This window comes from Dasypus novemcinctus, chromosome 11, assembly GCF_030445035.2.
Source record: "Dasypus novemcinctus isolate mDasNov1 chromosome 11, mDasNov1.1.hap2, whole genome shotgun sequence".
NCBI classification, from domain to species: domain Eukaryota; kingdom Metazoa; phylum Chordata; class Mammalia; order Cingulata; family Dasypodidae; genus Dasypus; species Dasypus novemcinctus.
The window spans coordinates 41,954,534-41,974,880 of NC_080683.1; the positions used below are offsets into that span (position 1 = coordinate 41,954,534).

The window sequence follows — 20,347 nt, forward strand, 5'->3', positions numbered from 1 at the left end:
GTCAGTGATAACTTTTCATAAATATGCAACATTTTAATAATTAGTAATAACTTATATTTTAATTTAAAATATAAAAATATAAAGAGCTTCATTATAATGCCCCTTATAAGGAGTATATTTGAGCCTCAGTAAAACAGCGTTGATTAGAGGTACCTTGCCTACTTAACAGCATTTTGAGTAAATGTAAGAATGTATATGAAAAATTCATGAAAACAAACATAAGTAGTAGGGGTGGTATCAATTACATCATCGTAAGATGTATTTTAAAAGGTATACAGGGAATGCAAATATTATAATTTGATTTATGATTGTTAAAGTATTTTTGTTTTATTGTGTGCCTTTTGAGAGCATTTTTTTAAAACGATTTTTTTCTGCTTTAATTGCTCTAATTAGAAAAGAAAGAGGCAGAAAGCAATGTCAAAAGATATAAACTAAATATGTCATAGCAGCATTATTACTTATTTATAATCTAAGGAAAAATACCAGCATAAAAGGGTTTAAGCTAAAACTGATGGCTCTGACATAATCAGTGGGCATTTTTTCGAGTTTCCCAGTACAATATGCTCTCTTTTTCATGTAGTTAGGAGAAGTAGCGGTTAATGAAACCCTCTAGAGACTTCCCATGTATGCTTATGTGAATACTCATGTCCAAAGCATCATAAAATAATAAAATATACAACACTGAAACTGTGCTGAACATAATTCAGCCCATTTTCTAATTTTAAAAAAATTTGAAATGTTTAGTATAATCTTTTTAGCATACCATGGATTTTAAAATGCTGGTTAATATTAAATTTTAAAGAATTGCACATAATGGAGAGTTTACTCTGTTTTCCTGAAGACTATCAAAATGCTCAGGGAGGCCTGTTGTTTTTATATATATATACATTTTTTTTAAGAAAAAAAATTTCTTCTTGGTCTGTCATACATGTAAAAGTACATATTTATTGTCATTAAATAGTTCTTCTTTTGTAATTCTTCTTCTATGAAATACAGAGATAGGAAAACAACTGATTTATAAAAATTTGAAATTCCTTAAATCTAATAGACTAAATGTACTTGTTATTATTTATTTCCTAATGTTGCCAGTTGAAAAAAAACTAGTAGAAAGACTTTAGTTTGTGGAATATTTAAGATGGCAAGAATTTGACTCAAATTCCAAATGCTAAGTAGATTGATAACTACTTTTAAGAAATAAACTTCCTAAATATGGTCAGTTTCTTCTCTGTTGTCATGAAGTTTGGAGAGAAAGTTAAATGTGTGAATATTAGTCCTTGACACCTGAAGTTTTCTTTTTATGAGAACCTGAGAGATTTTTGAGACTGAATTAATAGTTTATGCTTACATTAATATTTTTGTATTTTGGTTTATCTTAGTTCAGAATTGATGAAATAACATTTATTTTGAAGTGTCTAGATGTGAGATTATTAAGGAAACTTATTTAAGAAACTTAACCCAGAAAAATCTATTACATATTAAACATTTTAAACCATTAACTATATCATTTAGCATCTTTATGTAATATCCCAGAAGTCCTTTCTATCTTTTTTTCCCTCAGATTCTAAATAAATACCTCAGAGGTGTAGATATTTTAGCCATGCCTGATATTACAAAGAAATCCCAAGAAAGTTTGTAGAGGTCAGAATTAATAGCCAAAAATAATAATGACCAGTGGATAAATCTACCATTTGAAATTAAAATATTTTCAGTTAAATATTGGAGTTGGTGTAGAGGATACACAGTATTTAATTTGGTTGGTGTGTTTCAATAATAAAATATTTGCTTCATGGTAATGTTTAACTTCTTTTATTAATAAATTATCTTGTTCTAAATTTTGTGGAAGTATTTTCTTTAGCTATACTTCTTGTGAATGTAGATAAGGAAATTATATCAGAAGTGAATAACCAAAAAACTTGACAGTAACCCATGATTATTCCTCCTATCCAGTATTCCTTGAGTGACTTTTTCTTGCTGCTTAAGTGTATTACAATTCAGTCACGAACACTTTTTCTGTCCCCAGTAAGGAGTAGGAGTGGCTTCATCTTGATTGGCATAGTTTAGACTAAAGAGTCTGGACAGGGATCTCAGGTTCCAGTAGTTGCAGTGGTCTAAAGTCAGCTGTGTCAGTCAACATTTCTGGAGCTTTGAGAACAATTTGTATCCTGATACCCGGAGTTGACATTGTCCTTTCTATGCTTTCATATAGTCTCATTTACAGTCCTTTCTATGCTTTCATATAATCTCACTAGGTTGTTTTTCCAAGATTTTTAAGTATTTTGCCTTCAGTAATTTGTGAGCTATGTGGTTTTTGGGGTTGTCTTAATTCTGTTTCTTGATTATTTAATTGACAACACTTAACGTGCAGGTATTGCTATCATTTTCTTGTTGATACATATTTGATAGTGTTTTCCTTCAGTGACTACTTACTACAACTGATCTTCCAGTCATTAATTATTTTATTTGCCAGTGAGAAGGTAGCACTACAGACACAATCAAGATTTTTTCCAGAGATAGGTTCAAGGTGCCAACTTATTATTCATCCTTCTTTGGCAGCAGCCAATCTTTTTAGCATTAACAGTTTAGATATTGGAATATCTTTATTTAGCCTGGTTTTATACCAGAATCTTTTTCCCATTACTTGCATTTTGTCAAGCTTGTTTACTTTATTTAGTTTGGTCTAGGTTTACTCATCAGAAAAACAGAAATTCTACAGCTTCTCAGCCCCTTCTTTATGTCTTTTTAAGAGAAAAAAAATTCTAGAAAAAGAAATTAATTTATTTTATGAACAAGTATATTTCATTCAAGTTCCATGATCATTTTCCATCAACTATATACTGTTTAGAAAGGAAACTTTCTGGACATGGTGGACGATGGGTATGGGGAAGGGCAGGAGGAGATGAGAGGTGGAGGCGTCTTTGGGACATGGAGCTGCCCTGGATGGTGCCTCAGAGGCAATCACCGGACATTGTAAATCCTCATAGGGCCCACTGGATGGAATGGAGGAGAGTGGGGGCCATGATGTGGACCATTGTCTATGAGGTGCAGAGATGCCCAAAGATGTACTTACCAAATCCAATGGATGTGTCATGATGATGGAAACGAGTGTTGTTGGGGGGGGAGAGGGGGGGTGGGGGGGGTGGGGATGAATGGGACCTCATATATATATTTTTAATGTAACATTATTACAAAGTCAATAAAAAAATTAATTAAAAAAAAAAAAAAAAAAGAAAGGAAACTTTCATCAAAATTAACACAATTCAGGATTCACTCTAGTCATTTGCATGACAAATATTACATGTAATTAACCTTATTTACAAAGTAATGTTATTTTGGCATTGTGACAAGTAGTGTTTCATAAATGCCCAGTTGGAGTGCCTTCTCTTTAAGTACCTTTCCCTGGGGATTGTGAATTTGATTTTTATTAGTTATGAGTCCAGATTTAGTCAATTTCTACCAGTTCAGTTTTTAGATTCTGATACTATCAGCTTTGCATTATTGACTGGGAAAGTTGGATGCACGTAATATTTCTACCATGCAAATAATACATAAAATCTCTCTTGCTTTTTTCTCACACTTTTACAAAATAAAAAATTCTTGTCTCCCATATCTGAACTACAATGCAGTACCCTCTGGCTCTCTACTCCCTGGTTTTATGATCATACTCTCTTTGACCTTCAATTTGCTGTTCTGTATACCTCATCACAGAGGTGCCCAGAGGATGAAACAAGATTCACAAGCTGTGGAACACTATACAAATTAAAGGTCATCACATTGGCAATAGTGTTGGGGTAGGGGAAAAGAGGCACCTCTCACACTTTTCTCAGGGTCATTTTACTTTTAAAACTATGCAAATACCTTTGCATCCAACAGACAAGAAAAATAACACATTCTAAATTAGAAAATTGAAAATAAAACACATTGATAAAGCATTTGGAAACTAATCAATCTTGTGAAGTCATATTTGATATTATAGTTCAGATATGAAAGATGAGAATTTGTTACTTTGTGAAAGTGTGAGAAAAAAGCAAGAGAGATTTTTATGTATTTTTTCATCTTCCATGCAGAATATAATCTTCAAGCTTGCTATTTTGACAGTTATAATTTAATTAAGTACACAATCTCTTTAATTATTTTCTAGTGTAATGCTACAAAAATAAACACAAAATTGATTTTCCACAATAAACTAAAATTATATGTAATGGAAAGCTATTGTTTTCCAAAAACTGGCTTCTCATGTAAAGACTGGTGCCTGCCACAAATAATTTACTTTTAAAAGATACTTCTTTTCCACACACTACCATGTTTTTTCTCAAGATTGCTTTGAAGTCATTTGCTTATTCATCCATTCAAACACATTTACTTAAAAAATACTAGTGCACTTGCACGTTGTATGCTCCTCAAAGGAACAGTATGTATTTCAAACCTAGCTACTTTGCGGGTAAGGCTTATAGGACAGTTTTCAAATTTACCATTCTTTAAATTCTTTAGGAGAAATAAATAGAAGCAATGGAGTATTTATGGCAAACAGAACAAAAAGATCAAATCTATGAATCCTACCCTAACCCTTCATTTTCACTCAGTTCTTCAGTTTCTTACATTGTTCTCCCTGAAAAAAAAATGTTTAATAGCATTTGTTTACAACTTGTCCAGCCTTTAGTTTTTGCTTTTTGGACTGTTGTCTAAGAATCTTTATTTTTATTTTATTTTATTTTTTAGAGATTTATTTATTTATTTCTCTCCACCCCCCACCCCCGAGTTGTCTGCTCTCTGTCCATTCGTTTCATGTTCTTCTGTGACCGCTTCTATCCTTATCAGCAGCAACGGGAATCTGTGTTTCTTTTTGTTGCGTCATCTTGTTGTGTCAGCTCTCTCTGTGTGTGGCGCCATTCTTGGGCAGGCTGCACTTTCTTTCGTGCTGGGCAGCTAAGAACCTTTATATAATCAAGTTACTCAAGTTCGAATGATAAAGATGAACAGATAATAATGCAAGAAATGGCTATTTCTAGACCCAAAAAACAGACATACTCAGTTTTTCATATTAGAAATCTGGTATTCCAATTGTATTTCCTGCTAGTGTGTCCCCAATAGCCTCTCTAATGTTAAATGTTAACATTAATATGAAAATTATAGAGGACAGTGGTTGATGTAATGTAGTGACCTATTGAGGCTCACAGGTATTGGGTGAATCCAAAATCATGTACTTATAATTTTGGTGAGTTTCCTCACCCACAATCTGAATAAAAGAGGGAAGAAGGCAGCTTTTTTATTCCAGACTTAGAGATATTGCTTCAATCTTCTATGTCTTTCCCTTCTACAAGATTTATTTCATTTTATAATAGTATTTAGGACTATTAGTAAATTTGTTAGGAAAAGGTGTTGTTGCCAAGTTTTTCTGCCTCCAGAAATCACACCTATGTATTTGGCTGACTTACTTCTAAAAAGAACATAGTTGATTTCCAGAGTCATTCCTCATACACATATAACTTATTCTCTCTGTTAATCCTGTTTGTCTTTCTGTTCTTTAATAATTCCTTTTTTCTTTTAAGGCTAGGATTTTTTTTCACTATGCTTTTTATTATGTGTCATTTTTCTTCTTTGATTTATACTTTCATCTCAATACCTTTTCTTTCCTGCATTGTATTATATTGTAATTCCTATACCTTTTATATATTTCTGGAAAACTTTCAGGAAGAAAAGAGAAGATAATTATTTTTGTCTGTAAATTGCTGTAGAGCAGTTGGATATGTTGGAAATAATTAAGTGACGTTATACAACTTACCACAATAAATTTAAATTATTTCCAGCACAAGATTGTACTGACAGTGAGAGGCTTGTGTCAAGAAATAGTTGTCATCCACAATAACATCAGTCATAAAAGACAATGACTATTTATAGGGCCATTGAAAATTGATTAATAAGAAAGCAGTCAGAGATTTCTACAACAGAAAAATGATTGCTGTTTCTAGGAAGTTGATCTTGGTTTGAAATTTTAGAGGACAATGTTCAGTTTGGATAAAAAGCTCAGCTAACAAGTCTCCATTTCTAATAGTGATCATATTATTAAAAAGGAAACATTTTATTATATTTGTTTTTTAATATCCATCTATCCCCTTTTTCTGGTTAAAAATGATTTTTTATCCAAATAATACAGACAAATGTTTAAAAGATTAGTTAGTCCAGGAAGACCAGTAGTGAAAACCATACAGCTCATTGTTTAGATGAAACCACTTTCAACTATTTCTCTAGTCCTGATGGTTACCTTTATATAGACATTTATCAATAGACTGTGTTATGATAAAAGACTATTTTAACTTATTCTCCCTCCCTCTCCCCCTACCATTTTAAAGAGATACTGTTATTCTCATCTCTTTCCCTGATAATACCTAGCTTCAAGCTATATATTTAAAGTTCCTTTTCCCATTTCAGCAACCACAGAAAGATCCTCAGTTTGTAAAATAGGATATAAATATTCTCTCTTTTTTTCCTTCAAGTTTTTTCTCTCCCTTTCACTTCCCTACCTGTATTCGATAAATCATCTTTTATATTATATAAGGGTACTAACATTCAACTTCGGTTAAAATCTTGTCTTCTTTTTCTGTGGGTTGATTCCAAAGGTTGAAGCCAAATAAATTTTGTGTTATTGTAATGCAAGAGTGAAAGGGTTTATAAAATTGAAATGACTATCCAACCAAAAGAAGGAGGATCTTAATTTTCTAGAAAGGCAATTAAGGCAGTTCTTGTTACAATTTTGATATTGATCTGGGTCACCGTTTTATGGCACTAGATATGTATCATGTATCTTATGTACTCTCAAAGATGTAGCTGTGATTTAGTTCGCAGAGTAATGACTTGAAATCAGGAGACTGGCCTTTTTTTCATGTGACCTTGAAAAACTCAAACCTCTCTGAGCTTCCATTTCTCATCTGTGAGAAGTATTACCTGCTTCTCAAGATCATCATGCATTAAATAAGATAAGTGGAAGTACTAACAAACAATAAAGGGCTATATACATAAAGTTTTGTTATAGTCCTTCTAGTAATGTAAGAAAGGTGTCTATGCTTATAAAACTAGTTTAATCTGTAGAAAATGTTTGAATTTGGGCATAACTAGTTTGAAATTTTTCTCTGCCACTCATTATCTATATGATCTTAAACAAGTAACTCCACTTCTCTAAGCCTTTCTTTCCTAATCGGTGAAATGGGAATAATCCCTTTCTTGCAGTGTGTTTGTACAGATTTGATTAGAGGGAGCAGATGTGGCTCAAGCAGTTGAGCTCCCAACTCCTACATGAGAGGTCCTGGTTTTGGTTCCAGTTGCTCCTGAAAAAAAGCAAAAACTAGTAACAAGCAAAACAAATGATAAAACCAACTCAGAAGCCAATGTGGCTCAGCGATTGAATGCCGGCTTCTCACATACAAGGTCCTGAATTCAGTGCCTGCCCTCAGTACATCAAAATAAATAAATAAATTAGAAAATTGTGTCCAGACCCTAGTGCAGTGCCTTAATAAGTATTCATTTCCCTTCCTCCTGCCTTCTCTTTCTGTCCTAACCACTGTCCTAGATGTTAAAAAGCTGAAACAAGGTGGACTCTATAGAGTCTCATAATCAGTTCGATTTAAGGAAAGACAATCCACTGTGAAGGAAGTCTACTGGCAGCCACTTTTACTATCTGTCCTATCTTAGCTTTCAATAATTAGCTTTACTTATAGACAGGATAGCTGATTGCTAATGGTTAAATAAGAACTCATCTTATTTAACCTTTTTATGCTTTCACTGGGTCTATTCTTTCCCCAGTGAGCTGTTTCCTACTAGTACAGGAGTTCTGTGGTATGTGTAAAAGTGAACTGTTCACGTTTGCACTATGTCAGCAAGAGGCAACATGACCTAGAAGATTAAGCACAGGCTTTGGAGCAAACAGCTTATATATTTGTTTCCTGGATGAAATATTTAGGTTGTAAGGACTTTGGTGTTTATAAAATGGTATATTAATCCCTGCTGTATAGATTTGCCAGAAGGATTAGTAATGATACATGTAAAATACAGTGCGCAGCACAAAGTAAGTGCTCAATAGTTGGTAGCTAATGGTATTAGCAAGACTGCCATTTATGAGGAGAAAAAAGGGAATTCCATAAATTCACAATGTAATTTGTGGGGAAAGTCTTACTACTAAAAAACGTTTTCTACTTTGATAGAAGTTTCACAACTAGATAAGCATTTGGACTAATAACAATAAGAAAACGATCTTGATTGAGCAGAAGAGAAATTTCTAGTGATTTGTATTTGGGGTTTTTCTTAAGGTCTCCCCTCTATCATGTATAATCTTGCACATACGTATGTTTCATTCTACCTACCTACCACCACTCATTGTTTTTATATAGGTGATAGTTTAAAAAAAACTAACATCAAGAGGAAGGCTAGAATGGAACACTCACCATAAAGTTAAATCTTTCAATAAATTTTGAAGTAGTTGTGAAACTTCATTTGGCATTATAAGCCATCATTTTGCTTTCTCTAAATTCAACAGCTTCCTTCTGTATCTGCTATTGTCTTTTCACCCAGCTTTGGAGATAGAGACTATTACATTATTGTTTGCTCTGGCCTTCAGAAATATAGGCAGTTAAAAGATTATCACATTGTCCTGCAATTATTTGCTTGAATGTTTCTATCAGACTAGATTGGGAACTCTGAAAACAAGGGCAGTGTTCTTATATATTTTCATGTCTTTTTAATTGCTGGTGCTTTAGAGGCTTAATAAAGTATGGTTGAATAAATGCTCATTTTTTCACAAAATAAATAAAAGGTACCAATGCAAGCTATTTAACCAAGGAAATAAAATGTAGAAAGATTGTAATAAGGATAAAATGTAAATTATCATGACTTACTGTAAGTGTTTGCAGGCCCCCAATTATCACAAGTTTTTGTAAGTGTAGATCTGAATGTTTGGGTTAGCAGATAACTGATAGGCAAATGGAAATAGGGCCATTTAAACAAGGAAATAGGGCATTAATCAGTAAATACCTGTTGATTTCCTATTATGTGTTAGACATAGTGTTCAGACCTCAATTAAAACTATGAAAAAGATAGATGTGGTTCCTAACCTCATAGAGGAAGTTATCATCAAGTATATATTAAAAAGCACAGGTGGTTTTAGATTCAAGACACATATGTTTGCATCTTCTGGTTTTCAGAACCCTTTGGGAATAGCAATGTAGAAGTATAAAAGAGAAAAACAGAAATATTTTATAGAATAAATAAAAAAGGCTGACTTTAGGATTTTAGAAACATTCTTAGGATCAAGGAGTCACCACACATTGAACCAGTATAGTCCCACATAGCTTTCATAAAACAATTACTGTATGGTGTATTAGTTTTCAGTTTTTAAAAGAATAGACAAAGTATACAAATTGTAATTGTGGTTAAGAAAATATAATTGTTAATCTTGGAAAGTGTATCTGGCTCAACTGATAGAGCATCTGCCTACCATATGGGTGTCCCCGCAGCAATATCATCTCAGTTGAAACTCCTAATACAGCCCCATCAAGTAAGAGAAAAGATAAAAAAGAACAGCTTTCAAAAGCCCAAAAACGAAAGTTGGCAGATAAAACAGATCACAAAGGGGAGCTTCCTCGAGGATGGAACTAAGCATTTAAGCAAAACTGGTTCTAAAGATGATAAATAGCACTTGGAATATGAGACAAGGAAAGAGCATCCTTTAAAACGTCAACTGGGTTCAGAATCTTTCATTACTCTTTTCTGGGATTGAAGTGGCTTTTTTATAAAACACAATTTTTTGTATGTTTCTTATGTGTAAAATGTAAGCTAAAAGTTCATGAAAAGATCTGGTTGTATTAAATTATTTTCACAAACTTGCTTTAATAAAAAGTGAAAAAGTTACTGTTTAGTTTGTGGATGGACAAATATGGGAATAATAAATTATCAGTGTTAATTTAAAAGATCTTATTCTAGTAGATGTGATATATTTTTGAAGGAGTATGAAGTCCTTTATAAATTCTCATCCCAGTGGAGCAAAATACTTAAGCAGTTATTCAGCAGTATGATCCATGTTAATGAGCTTTTCATCTTGAATAAACTTTTCATCTCTTCTTTTTCTTAATTACTTAAGCGTAAATTGCTTCAGAGAAATTTATATACTAGTATTTGAACTTAATACTTAATACTCTTTGTAGTTCCTTTTTATTTTTCAAGGATGAACTGCTTCCCTTTAGTATATGGATAACTGTTTATACTTTCCTCTAGATTGAGGTAAAAAAGTTTGATCATGTGAGCTTTCAATGGTATGTGAAATAAGATAATACAAAAAAAAAAAAAAAATCTGCCAAAACATTACAAAGCACTTTGAATAGAAGTGCTTGCTCTTATTTTTAAAACATTTCTCTTTCCTACATTTACCATGGTGGAGTAAAAGATGCCTTAATATAATTTAATTTTTTTAATGTTGGAGACAATGATTTTAATAAGTTCCTATTTATCTGCTATTGTGTATTTTTAGTTGTTTGATAACTGAGTCTTCTGAATGGCTTAACATAAAAACGCATTTCAAGTCTTGTTGCTTTTCAGAATGTCTCTTCAACTATACAGATGTATTTCTCAACCTGAACACCTTTGCAATAATAGAATAGAAGTCTTTCAAATGTTGAGCTGTATTACATGCTTGTTTTTTAAAGAAATCATGAAGAAGATATTGGTGTAGTTTTTACTTATCAGGAAAGAAGTTATTGATGTTCATGTGTGATTTATAGTGATTCTGTATATGTTTCTCTGCTGTAAGAACACTTAGAACTACTGCTGTGATATCTAGAAGGGTAGAAATGTTCCTGAAGTTTTACTTCTGCAGCTTGGGTCTGAGTTTTTAAAGACTAATGAACTTTCAAAGATGTTACCTTAGCATGAGAGCAGTTTCTTGAGTTATATGCATGGTTTTTTCAGGGTTAGCATTGACTTGAGTTAAAACTTTTGAATTTATAAAGTAATGGTAATTGCAATGATGGAACTTAATCTCATTTTCAAAAGCTGAATCACAGTTTTATTCTTGAATTAATATGATAGAAACATTAAAATTCAGGACCACTGGAATATGTCAACTTTTGTTTTCAGGTTTGTATGTAAGTTTAGTTGTGTTGAATTGTTTGCTTGTTTTTTAAAAGAAACTGAAAGAGCTAGCTCTATTAATGGAATAAAATATATTGTTTTGCTCTGAAAATTCTAAGATTGTCCTGGCTTATTGTGGTTGACAGATTACCAAGAATGCTAATAGTTACATGCCAATGAACTATTTTTACTCTTTTTCTATGATATATATGAATTTCTGGGAGCGATAGTGGCAGTGGTGCCTCCCATTACTTATGTCAAACACTCAAGCAGGCTCATCAATGTTGCCATCATCTGGTTAACACTCCCAGTATATTTTCTCAATGTTTGTTTACTTAAAATGGTTTGGAATGACAAAATTAACAAGCAATAAAATCTGAATTACAAAAAAAAAAAAAATAATTGGCACATGATTTCAGTTGGTACATTATGATGATGTTAACTTGGATCACTTGATTAAGGTGGTGTCTATGAGGCTTCTCCACTAGGAAGTATCCTGTTCCTTATCAAACTATTTCTTCACTTTTTTATTTATATCAGTAGGGACTCGTTTTCCATTTTAGTCAGTAGATGTTAATCCATTACTGTTATAAATTATTATGATCTAGGTTCATCCCAGATAATGACATAGGGAGCCTCTTCAAGATGGCTTCTATGTCCTTTCAGTGTAACTGCTCATTCTTTGAGCACTTCCTTACTTTCCGGCATGAAAGCCTTCCACTACACCCTACACCAGTTTACACAGTTCTTCAGGGACACCCTCTTCACTCAACTTGGGCCTTATCCCACCTAAGTATAGGTACCCTTCCACGCAGTTGCCTTCCTCATCTTGCTTGGTCTTCTATTAATAACCTGCTCTAAACCACTGCTCCATGTAAATTGTGCTCCTTACTCTGCTCAGGTTGACACCTCATGACAAACTTGCCCTCCTCACACTGCACAGGCTCCAGTGTCAGGCCACTATGCCATGTTGAACACTCTGCTTACTCTAGTTGGACCCTTGACCTCTTACTCTGTCTGTCTCCCTGTACTTCACAGTTGCCCACCTTGCTTCATCCCACATAATAGCCTTTGGATTAAATCATTATGCAAAGGAAGGAAAGGAAGAGGAAGAGGAAGCTCTCCTGGCACATCCATATTTCCCCTTCTCTAGACTGAACATCCCCAGTTTCTTCAGCTGTTTCTCACATCATGTTATTTCTGAAGAATAGGGCAGTAAGATCATGATAGCAAATGGACTATGGAAAACTAAATTGCTTTCTTCTTTGGTATACATACATGTCAATTGTTCATGCTAAAATATCCATCTTGAGATTTTCTCATTTACCTTCTCAGATTATAATTTTTATAATGTATTTATTAATTTTTATCATAGAAATTAAAGTTTTAGGGATGTTCTGATTTCAAACTCATGAGATTTTAAAATAATATTGACTTACATGTATTATGTTTTGCCTTTTGCTTGTCAATTTCATATTTTATCTCCTTTTAGGTATGACTTTAGCCTTTCCAGCTTCAGTTCATGATTCTCTGATTTGCAGTAAAACATTTCAAATTCTGTACAAAAATGAGGAGGTTGTTTTAAATGATGTTATGATCTTCAAAGTTAAAATGTTGTTGGATGAAAAAAAGGTAAACATCTCTTCATATATATTTAGATAAATACATTTTGTAAAACCTGAAGGCATATTTCTATCTATAAATTTTCAAAAAGTATTCATATTGTCATTTCTCTTCAGATTGAAGAAACCCTTGAGGAAATGAATTTTTTGTTATCCTTGGATCTACACTTCACAGATGGAGATTATTCGTAAGTAGGCTAACCAAACAATTTTTAAAATCTTTAGTTATTCATGACTGTTATGTTAGTGTTATCTTCCCCTTTTCTTCTTAGAATTTAACCCATCCCTTTCTTGTTTTGAACTACCTCTGTCTTCTCAGAGTATCTCATGAGCATCACTAGACCTGCTCTTCTTTGTCCATGCTGATTTCATGAACTTCAGACAGCAAACTCAGACAAGTTGGGGAAATATGGAACCCTTTTCTCTCTACTCTAGAAATTGCACTGTTGATATGATACCACTGCCACAAGGCATTTAAATATAACTTGACTCTTCCACTGTATTACTGGCTAATCTTTCTTACTGGCATGAATGATACCTCTTTTAGGTGGGATTTTGTTGATAATCTAAGAGTTGTCAAGACTGATGACTCTTAGACTTAGCAGTTATTTCTAATTCATTGGTTTCTAGAGCCTTTGAGGGTTTTAGGACTGACTATCCTGATTTACCCACACATTTGGACAAGAGCTGTGTATTTTTGGGGACAAATTTTATTCATTTTTTTAAAAAATCAGATCTTTTGAGCAATTTTATTTTTGAAGGATTGTTTTAAATGTCAAAGGTAGTTTTAGAAATACTTTTTGAAAATTGTTTATAAATTCATACTGTATGTAGGATAAATGACTAGGCAGTTGTGTTGCTGAAAGATCTTTCTTAAATGTCCTTTACAGTATCATTGAGGAATAAGAATTTTTCATGTGGCAGCTACTGTTCTTCTGTAATCTGTTTGGTAACAAAGGATTTTTATGGGACTTTTTTTTCTTTAAGTCAAAATTCTAAAGTGGGCAGACTGAAATGATTGGGTAGTTCTTTGTTGGCAGTTAACAATTTATGTATTTTTTAAAGTATATATGGATATAACTTTCATGGCATTGTTTGAAATTTTTTATATGTATAAATCTAATAGACTGTTATCTCCAATCAAGTATCTACCAATGGCATGCTTATTTTTGAGCACCATTTAATAACAATTTTTTTTAAGCTTTAGATTACTTAAATGTTACCTAAAAAATATAGGGGCTTCTCATATCACCCCCTCCCCTCCCATACTTTTCCCAAATAACAGCATCTTTCATTAGTGTGGTACATTTGTTACAGTTGATGAACACATATTGAATCATTGCTACTAACCATTGTCTATAGTTTACACTATGGTTTACACTTTGCACCACACTATGTTATAGGTTTTGATAATATATAATGGCCTGTAGCCATCACTGCAAAGTCCTGCAGAACAATTCCAGTGTTCCAGAAATTCCCCATGTTATACCTATTCTTCCCTCCGACTCCCCTCAGAACCTCTGGTGACCACTATCTTTACATCAGTGGTACAAGTTATTCCATTACTAGAAAATAGTAAGTTGACTTTAGTCCATAGTTGCATTCCCCCCTTATGTTTGTTCATTCCTCAGTCTTGAGAATTTGGGGATGATGATGCCAACTCTGCTTCCAATTGAGAGAGGGATAATAACAAAAAATTTTTTACAATAAAAATGATTTGAAATACCTTTGGGGATTTATTATCATAGGATTTCACCTACGTTATACTGTATCCCTGTAATGAGCAGTATTTCCTGTGGAGTAAAATTTTGCCTGATAATAATTACTGAAGTATCAAAAAGACTCATTTTAAAGGGGCATTTGTGAAAAAAGTCCATATGGACTGATATAGAACAGGTAGGCTCTGCCTATTTTCTGATTGTTAGGTTTCATATTGTTGTCTAAATGTAAATTGGATGCTTTAAAAATTACTTTCATTCTAAGCTCTAAAAAAGTAATTAAGTAACTAAATGTATTTGATAGTTTAAACTACTCTATAAAATATCGACTTTTACTAATTATTCTTTGCTTACATGCAAATGCACTGTTTTTTTTATAGGGCAGATGACTTGAACACCTTGCAACTAATAAGTAACAGAACACTGAAGCTGCACTTTAGCCTCCATAGAGGCCTTCATCATCATGTTAATGTTATGTTTGATTATTTCCACCTTTCTGTTGTATCTGTTACAATTCATGCATCATTGGTTGCATTACACCAGCCACTAATAAGGTAAATTTAGCCACTACCCTAGTTCTTATTAATATAATGTCTTTTCTTTTTTTAAATGAAAACATACATTTTGATAGAGATAAAAATTTTAAGTTTGTAATTAATTACTAATGTGATTCAAAAATGATACAATCATGCATTTTAAGAATATAGGAATATTAATTGACAACTTTCATTACAGAAATAAGGAGCAATCTTTGTCAATTCCAAGTCTGTTGACAAATAAAAATAATGTAATCTGGAAATAACCACACAGCTTGTTTAGTCTGTATCTGTTTTTGTGTAATACTATCCTGTATTTACTCACTGAAGTAAATTATATTCATCTTTCTTAGTTTTTTTTCTTTGTCTTTTCTCTGGATAGGCTAATTTTATCTTCTTAAATCTGTACTAGACAGTAATTCTTGATTTCTAACTCATTAACCAATTGTATAGATTTTTACCAAGCCTTTTTTTAAAAAAACTATTTTAGGTTATAAATGCATAATATTCTGTATCATAATAAATGCATTGGATTGATTTTTTTTTTTCTTTCCACATCCATGGGAAGACTACCATATTTTATTAATGTAATAATGCAGTTCGTGCTCTTCAGGTTTTACAATAAAATATCATTATTGTATAGGCGAAGAATAGACACTTTTAAAATCAGTAACATATGAAATGACTCTTACTTGATTTGATTTCTGAATTGTCTGCTTGACAATTTCTGACACAAACCTGACCGACTGATATTAAGGATGATGCTTAAGGAATATGATGTTAAGCTGATTTATCAGAAAGCTAAGTGGATGATTTTGTACAATTGCCCTCAGAACTTATAGAAGACCAACATAATTTAACATATTGAGCAGAAGAAACAGCCTCCTCTGGCATATCTTCACATTGTTAAACAACTGTAATTGAGAGCCTTTTCTGTTGTGTTGGTCCATGATCCCTTACATAGAAATTGTCTTGGCCCTGTTCCTTTAGGGCTCAGGGGCAAGAAGAAGCCTGTTTCTACTGCCAGCTTGCTTTGCCTTTTTCTGTAGCAGGGGTTTTTATCCTTTTTTGTTCCATAGACCCCTTTGCCAGTGGTGAAAACCACAGACCCCTTACTAAGTCCATGCTATACCATGTGTTATTTAATAATAATATACCAACACATCCCCACAAGATAGTTTTTCTAATTTCAGTTTCAAGCTCATGGAACCCCTGGTTAAGATGCTGTATTATATCTATATAACTGGTTGTTTTGCCATCTTTGTTTTACCATTGTAGGCCTTTGATAGGTTGTTCTCAGTTAATATAGCATTTGTAAACAAGAAAATGCTTATTTCATTATATATAATTTTATTATAAGCATCTTCCAAAAATTGTTTAGAAGTTGGTCTGGATTCAATTACTGTGTCATAACATTGTAATTGAATGACACTTCTTTGACAGGAAAGTGGTTTTTTAAAATGTTAACTTTCAAGTATGTAATAGACAGTATTGCTTTTATATTAATTACATGTTTATATCTATAACACTGGCTTAGTTTCTTTCCTGAAAAATGTACAAAGAATTCATAAAGATTAGCTCAGATGATGAATGTTAACTTTTAAGTCCCTGAATAAACAGTGAGTTTAATGTGTGCTTCCTCTGCAATGCAGCTATTTGCCACAGACTAGTAGGAGAAAGGGGCAGCTCATCTCCTAGAGACTTTATGGAAAGGAGACGACATACTTGACTCTTAATCAGAAGCCAAGAGGATTAATTGTTGGCTCTGTTTAGTGACTGGAAGAGAAAATAAGATGCCTGCAACAACTGAGGTTGCTATTCTTTATATAGCTACCAGTGGCCCTTATATCACCTCTCTTGCTGTTAAAACCCTTGCCCTGAAAGAAGCGGCATCTTCTCCTGCCTTTCTTTGCCTATAAATGAGAGGCTGGAAAAGGGAGGCTAGAAAAGAGTAAGGGAAAGCTTTTTGCTGGTGGTGCTGGTAAAGGGGTCATTTTAAGGATAATATCCCTCATAATTTATTCTTCAACAAGTTTTTCTTGAAGTTTTATTAAAATACATATTACCTAAACCCAATGAAAAAAACTTAATTTATAATTTTATCTTTCTAAATGCTTTTTTTATTTAAAACAATTTTTATGACCAACCCAACTATAGACATGTCATCAATTAAGTAAGTAGGGTTAGGATTTCTTTTCTTCTTCTTCTTTTTTTTTTTTTTTAGGTTTTTTCCTATGTTTTACATGACCTATTTCTTAAGTGCAACTTAAAAGTTCTGACTGAAAAATACATCTTAGCAAATGGAATTTTACTGTTGACTTGCAACTCCCTTCTTAGCTGGGATATACTGATATTTTATTTTTGCAAAACAAATTGATTTTACGATTGAAAGCTGCTCTCTACTTTCGACAAAATTGATTTTCCTGTCTTTTCCTTTTTGCCAAACTACTAAACAGTACAGATGTTTCAACCTACTTAATATTAGTCAGTACTTTATCTCAAATATAATTGTGTGCAATTTTTAAACATTGTATTAGAAATATTCTTATTCTGTGGAGTTTATAGAATACTAAATGTAATGTTAATACTAACAGAAGTAATTCCTAAGTATGTGATTGAGATGATGCCTTGAACCATTTATAAAGATTATCCCTAGAGCTCATAGCCTTTTAGTAAAGAGAATCGGGTGAAGGAAATCTTTTTTTTTTTTTTTTTTGAGAAATAAAGGCATCAAGTAGATTTAGTAATTTTTCTGTTTCTACGAATTTAAGTGGGAGTTCTTTAATTTTGTAAATTTTATGCAGTGTTAACTTTTTAAACTTGGAAACCAGTTCTGACAGATCACTACTTCCAAATTAAAGCTTTATCCCCATTTGTCATTTGACCTTTCTGGATCCCACCTTGTTTTATCTTTGATCCTTTGAGACTCCATGAAGCCCAACCATGCAGAAACACTCAATCATCTAGTCTTAATCTTTTTATGTTCATTGTGTCTCTTACACCCTTGTTCTTTATTCTATTTCTGTAAGATTTTCTTTTGTAAATATTTACTTAAAGTTCAATAGATTATTACGATAATAATAATGTGATACTTATTCCTCCAGCTTTCCTCGCCCTGTGAAAACCACTTGGTTAAATAGAAATGCACCAGCACAAAACAAAGATTCCGTGATTCCTACTCTTGAAAGTGTGGTCTTTGGTATTAACTATACAAAACAGTTATCACCAGACGTAAGAAACTGAATATGTTTATAAATTCTCTTTTGCTTTTGTATTTTAAAAAAAATGTTTTATTGTTTTATCTGTGATTTATTTCCTTTACTAATTATTTGAATCTAACAATTTATAGATCTAATTAAACATGAGCTTTACTTATACATTTCCAATTGTTTATTATGAAAACTAATCTGATATTTCAAGATATTACCAGATTTAATGGATAGGGATCTTTGACTGCAGCCAGTGCCTGTTTAAAATGTGTTACATTCTCCCCTTGCTTCCTTAACAGAAATGGTAAAATCATTCCAAAGGAACCTTTAAAGATCAATTGCCAGAAATGAGACCCAACATGCAGTACTGCAGTTACATCCATTGCTCACTTCTCTGAAAAGGAAGGGGGCTTGTAGTATAGAAACAGATGGAGTGTCTATCTGTTCCTCAGTCCAAATATAATTTGATTCTCATTTTATCAAAAATCATAATTTAATCTTCTTCTTTTAAAAATAATCTGCTATAACTGAAATTACTAGAATTGCGTTTCATATATTTAAATTACTTATACAAAGAACAATTGTCTAAAATATTGCTGAATTATATGTTTTAGAAACTATAATTGATAAATGCTGATTTTTTTTGTTTTTCTAATATCAAGTATAATATTTTTAGGTTTTTTGTTTACTGATAATCTATACCCCAAATCTATTCTTTGTTTAGGGTTGCAGTTTCATCATTGCAGACTCCTTCCTACATCATGCCTATAATTTTCACTCTACACTTTGTGCCAGTTTGCTATTAGCCTTCAAGGGATTGCACAGCTACTTCATTACAATAACAGAAGAGATTCCCTCTTGTCAGAAACTAGAACTGGGTATGTTGAAAGTAGCTAGACCTATGCTATAGTTGAAGTCATTCTCTTCATTCCTTTATTTGCTAGTTACTAGCTCTGCCATTATTCTATACTTTTTCTATACTAAACTCTAATGTTTATGTGCTTTACTTTTCTCTCTCGGTTCTATCTTTCAACTCTTTAATGATCATTTTCTGCAATTTAAAAATGTTTTTACAACATTGAGAAATAACTTCTTGATGCTAAGTTTTTTTTTAGTAGATACCAGGGATTGAGCCCAGGACCTCGTGTGTAAGAATCAGGGACTCAACCACTTGAGCTCCATCTGCTCCCCTTGATGCTAAATTTGAAATGAGTCCTTTGGTAGATTTTTTTAAAAATCCTATTTGTCAGTATACTTCTCCTTTTTTAAATATAACCAGAAAGCATACTAAAAAGTAAATATAATTATCTACAGTCACAAGGTGAATTAAATCCATACCTCCAAATATTTTGAAGTCCAAGTAAGAAATACTTGATTTAAAGTAATTTTATTTTATTTTATTTTTTTTATTTTTTTTAAATATGTAGATCACACAAAGTAATTTTAAATCTCTATTTCAGTTTATGGAATAATAATTTCAGTTACTCAATGTTACCATTTTGAAAATTATTTAAATCATTTAAAAAATCAAGCTTCAGTTTTAATCAGTATTATCTGCATATATGCGGTAGTACAAAATTACATCGCTTTGATTTTATTTACTACCTTACAGTCTGCAAAGTTCTTTTACATTTATCATTTCACAGAAGGGAAATTATTGAGATTGGTAAAAGAAGTTTATATTCAGACTTTTTATGTCAGTTCTGTAAGCTTTTATTTTCAAATATCAGCTAATAACCCATCATAAAAAGTACGTTTTAATCATCTCTTTTCAGAATAAATTACTTGTATCATTATATGTTATTAAATCAGAATTGCTTTTTAAATTTTATTTAGTGTTTTTTGTTCCTCAAGGATTTCAGTATCAATATCAGTGCACTCTCTAAAGTAGTCACTGTTACTGAAAATAGTTCTTGGGTTTGAAACTAATTAGCCCGTTTTTATAATTACCTATTTTGGGATACAAAAGAATTACAAGAAAATGTAAGGATTTATTCCTCACTTATATTCATCTGTGGGAAAATGCTGATATTGTGCTACTGCCTATCAGTGACTACTTCAGTGGGCTAGATTATTTTCATCATTCACACTTTATTGACTTGTCTAGACACAGATTTCACTAAATTGTTTAGAATTCTTAATTTTTTTGTCCC

The 20,347-nt window shown here is 32.3% G+C and overlaps 1 protein-coding gene across 48 annotated transcripts in view; it reads left to right on the top strand.

Moving 5' to 3' along the window:
• Positions 1-20,347, top strand: part of FAM135A (family with sequence similarity 135 member A) — a 123,270-nt gene that overhangs the window by 39,446 nt on the left and 63,477 nt on the right. For 41 of the 48 annotated variants that reach the window (XM_004482922.5, XM_004482928.5, XM_058306975.2 and 38 more), the window contains 5 exons: positions 12,602-12,741; positions 12,849-12,919; positions 14,830-15,003; positions 18,090-18,216; positions 18,919-19,072. In XM_004482922.5, the coding sequence (XP_004482979.1) occupies positions 12,602-12,741; positions 12,849-12,919; positions 14,830-15,003; positions 18,090-18,216; positions 18,919-19,072 (666 nt within the window). Of the gene's footprint in view, positions 1-12,601; positions 12,742-12,823; positions 12,920-14,829; positions 15,004-18,089; positions 18,217-18,918; positions 19,073-20,347 lie in introns of all 48 variants that reach the window. The other 7 variants (XM_071218540.1, XM_071218537.1, XM_071218539.1 and 4 more) reach the window with 1 other exon arrangement.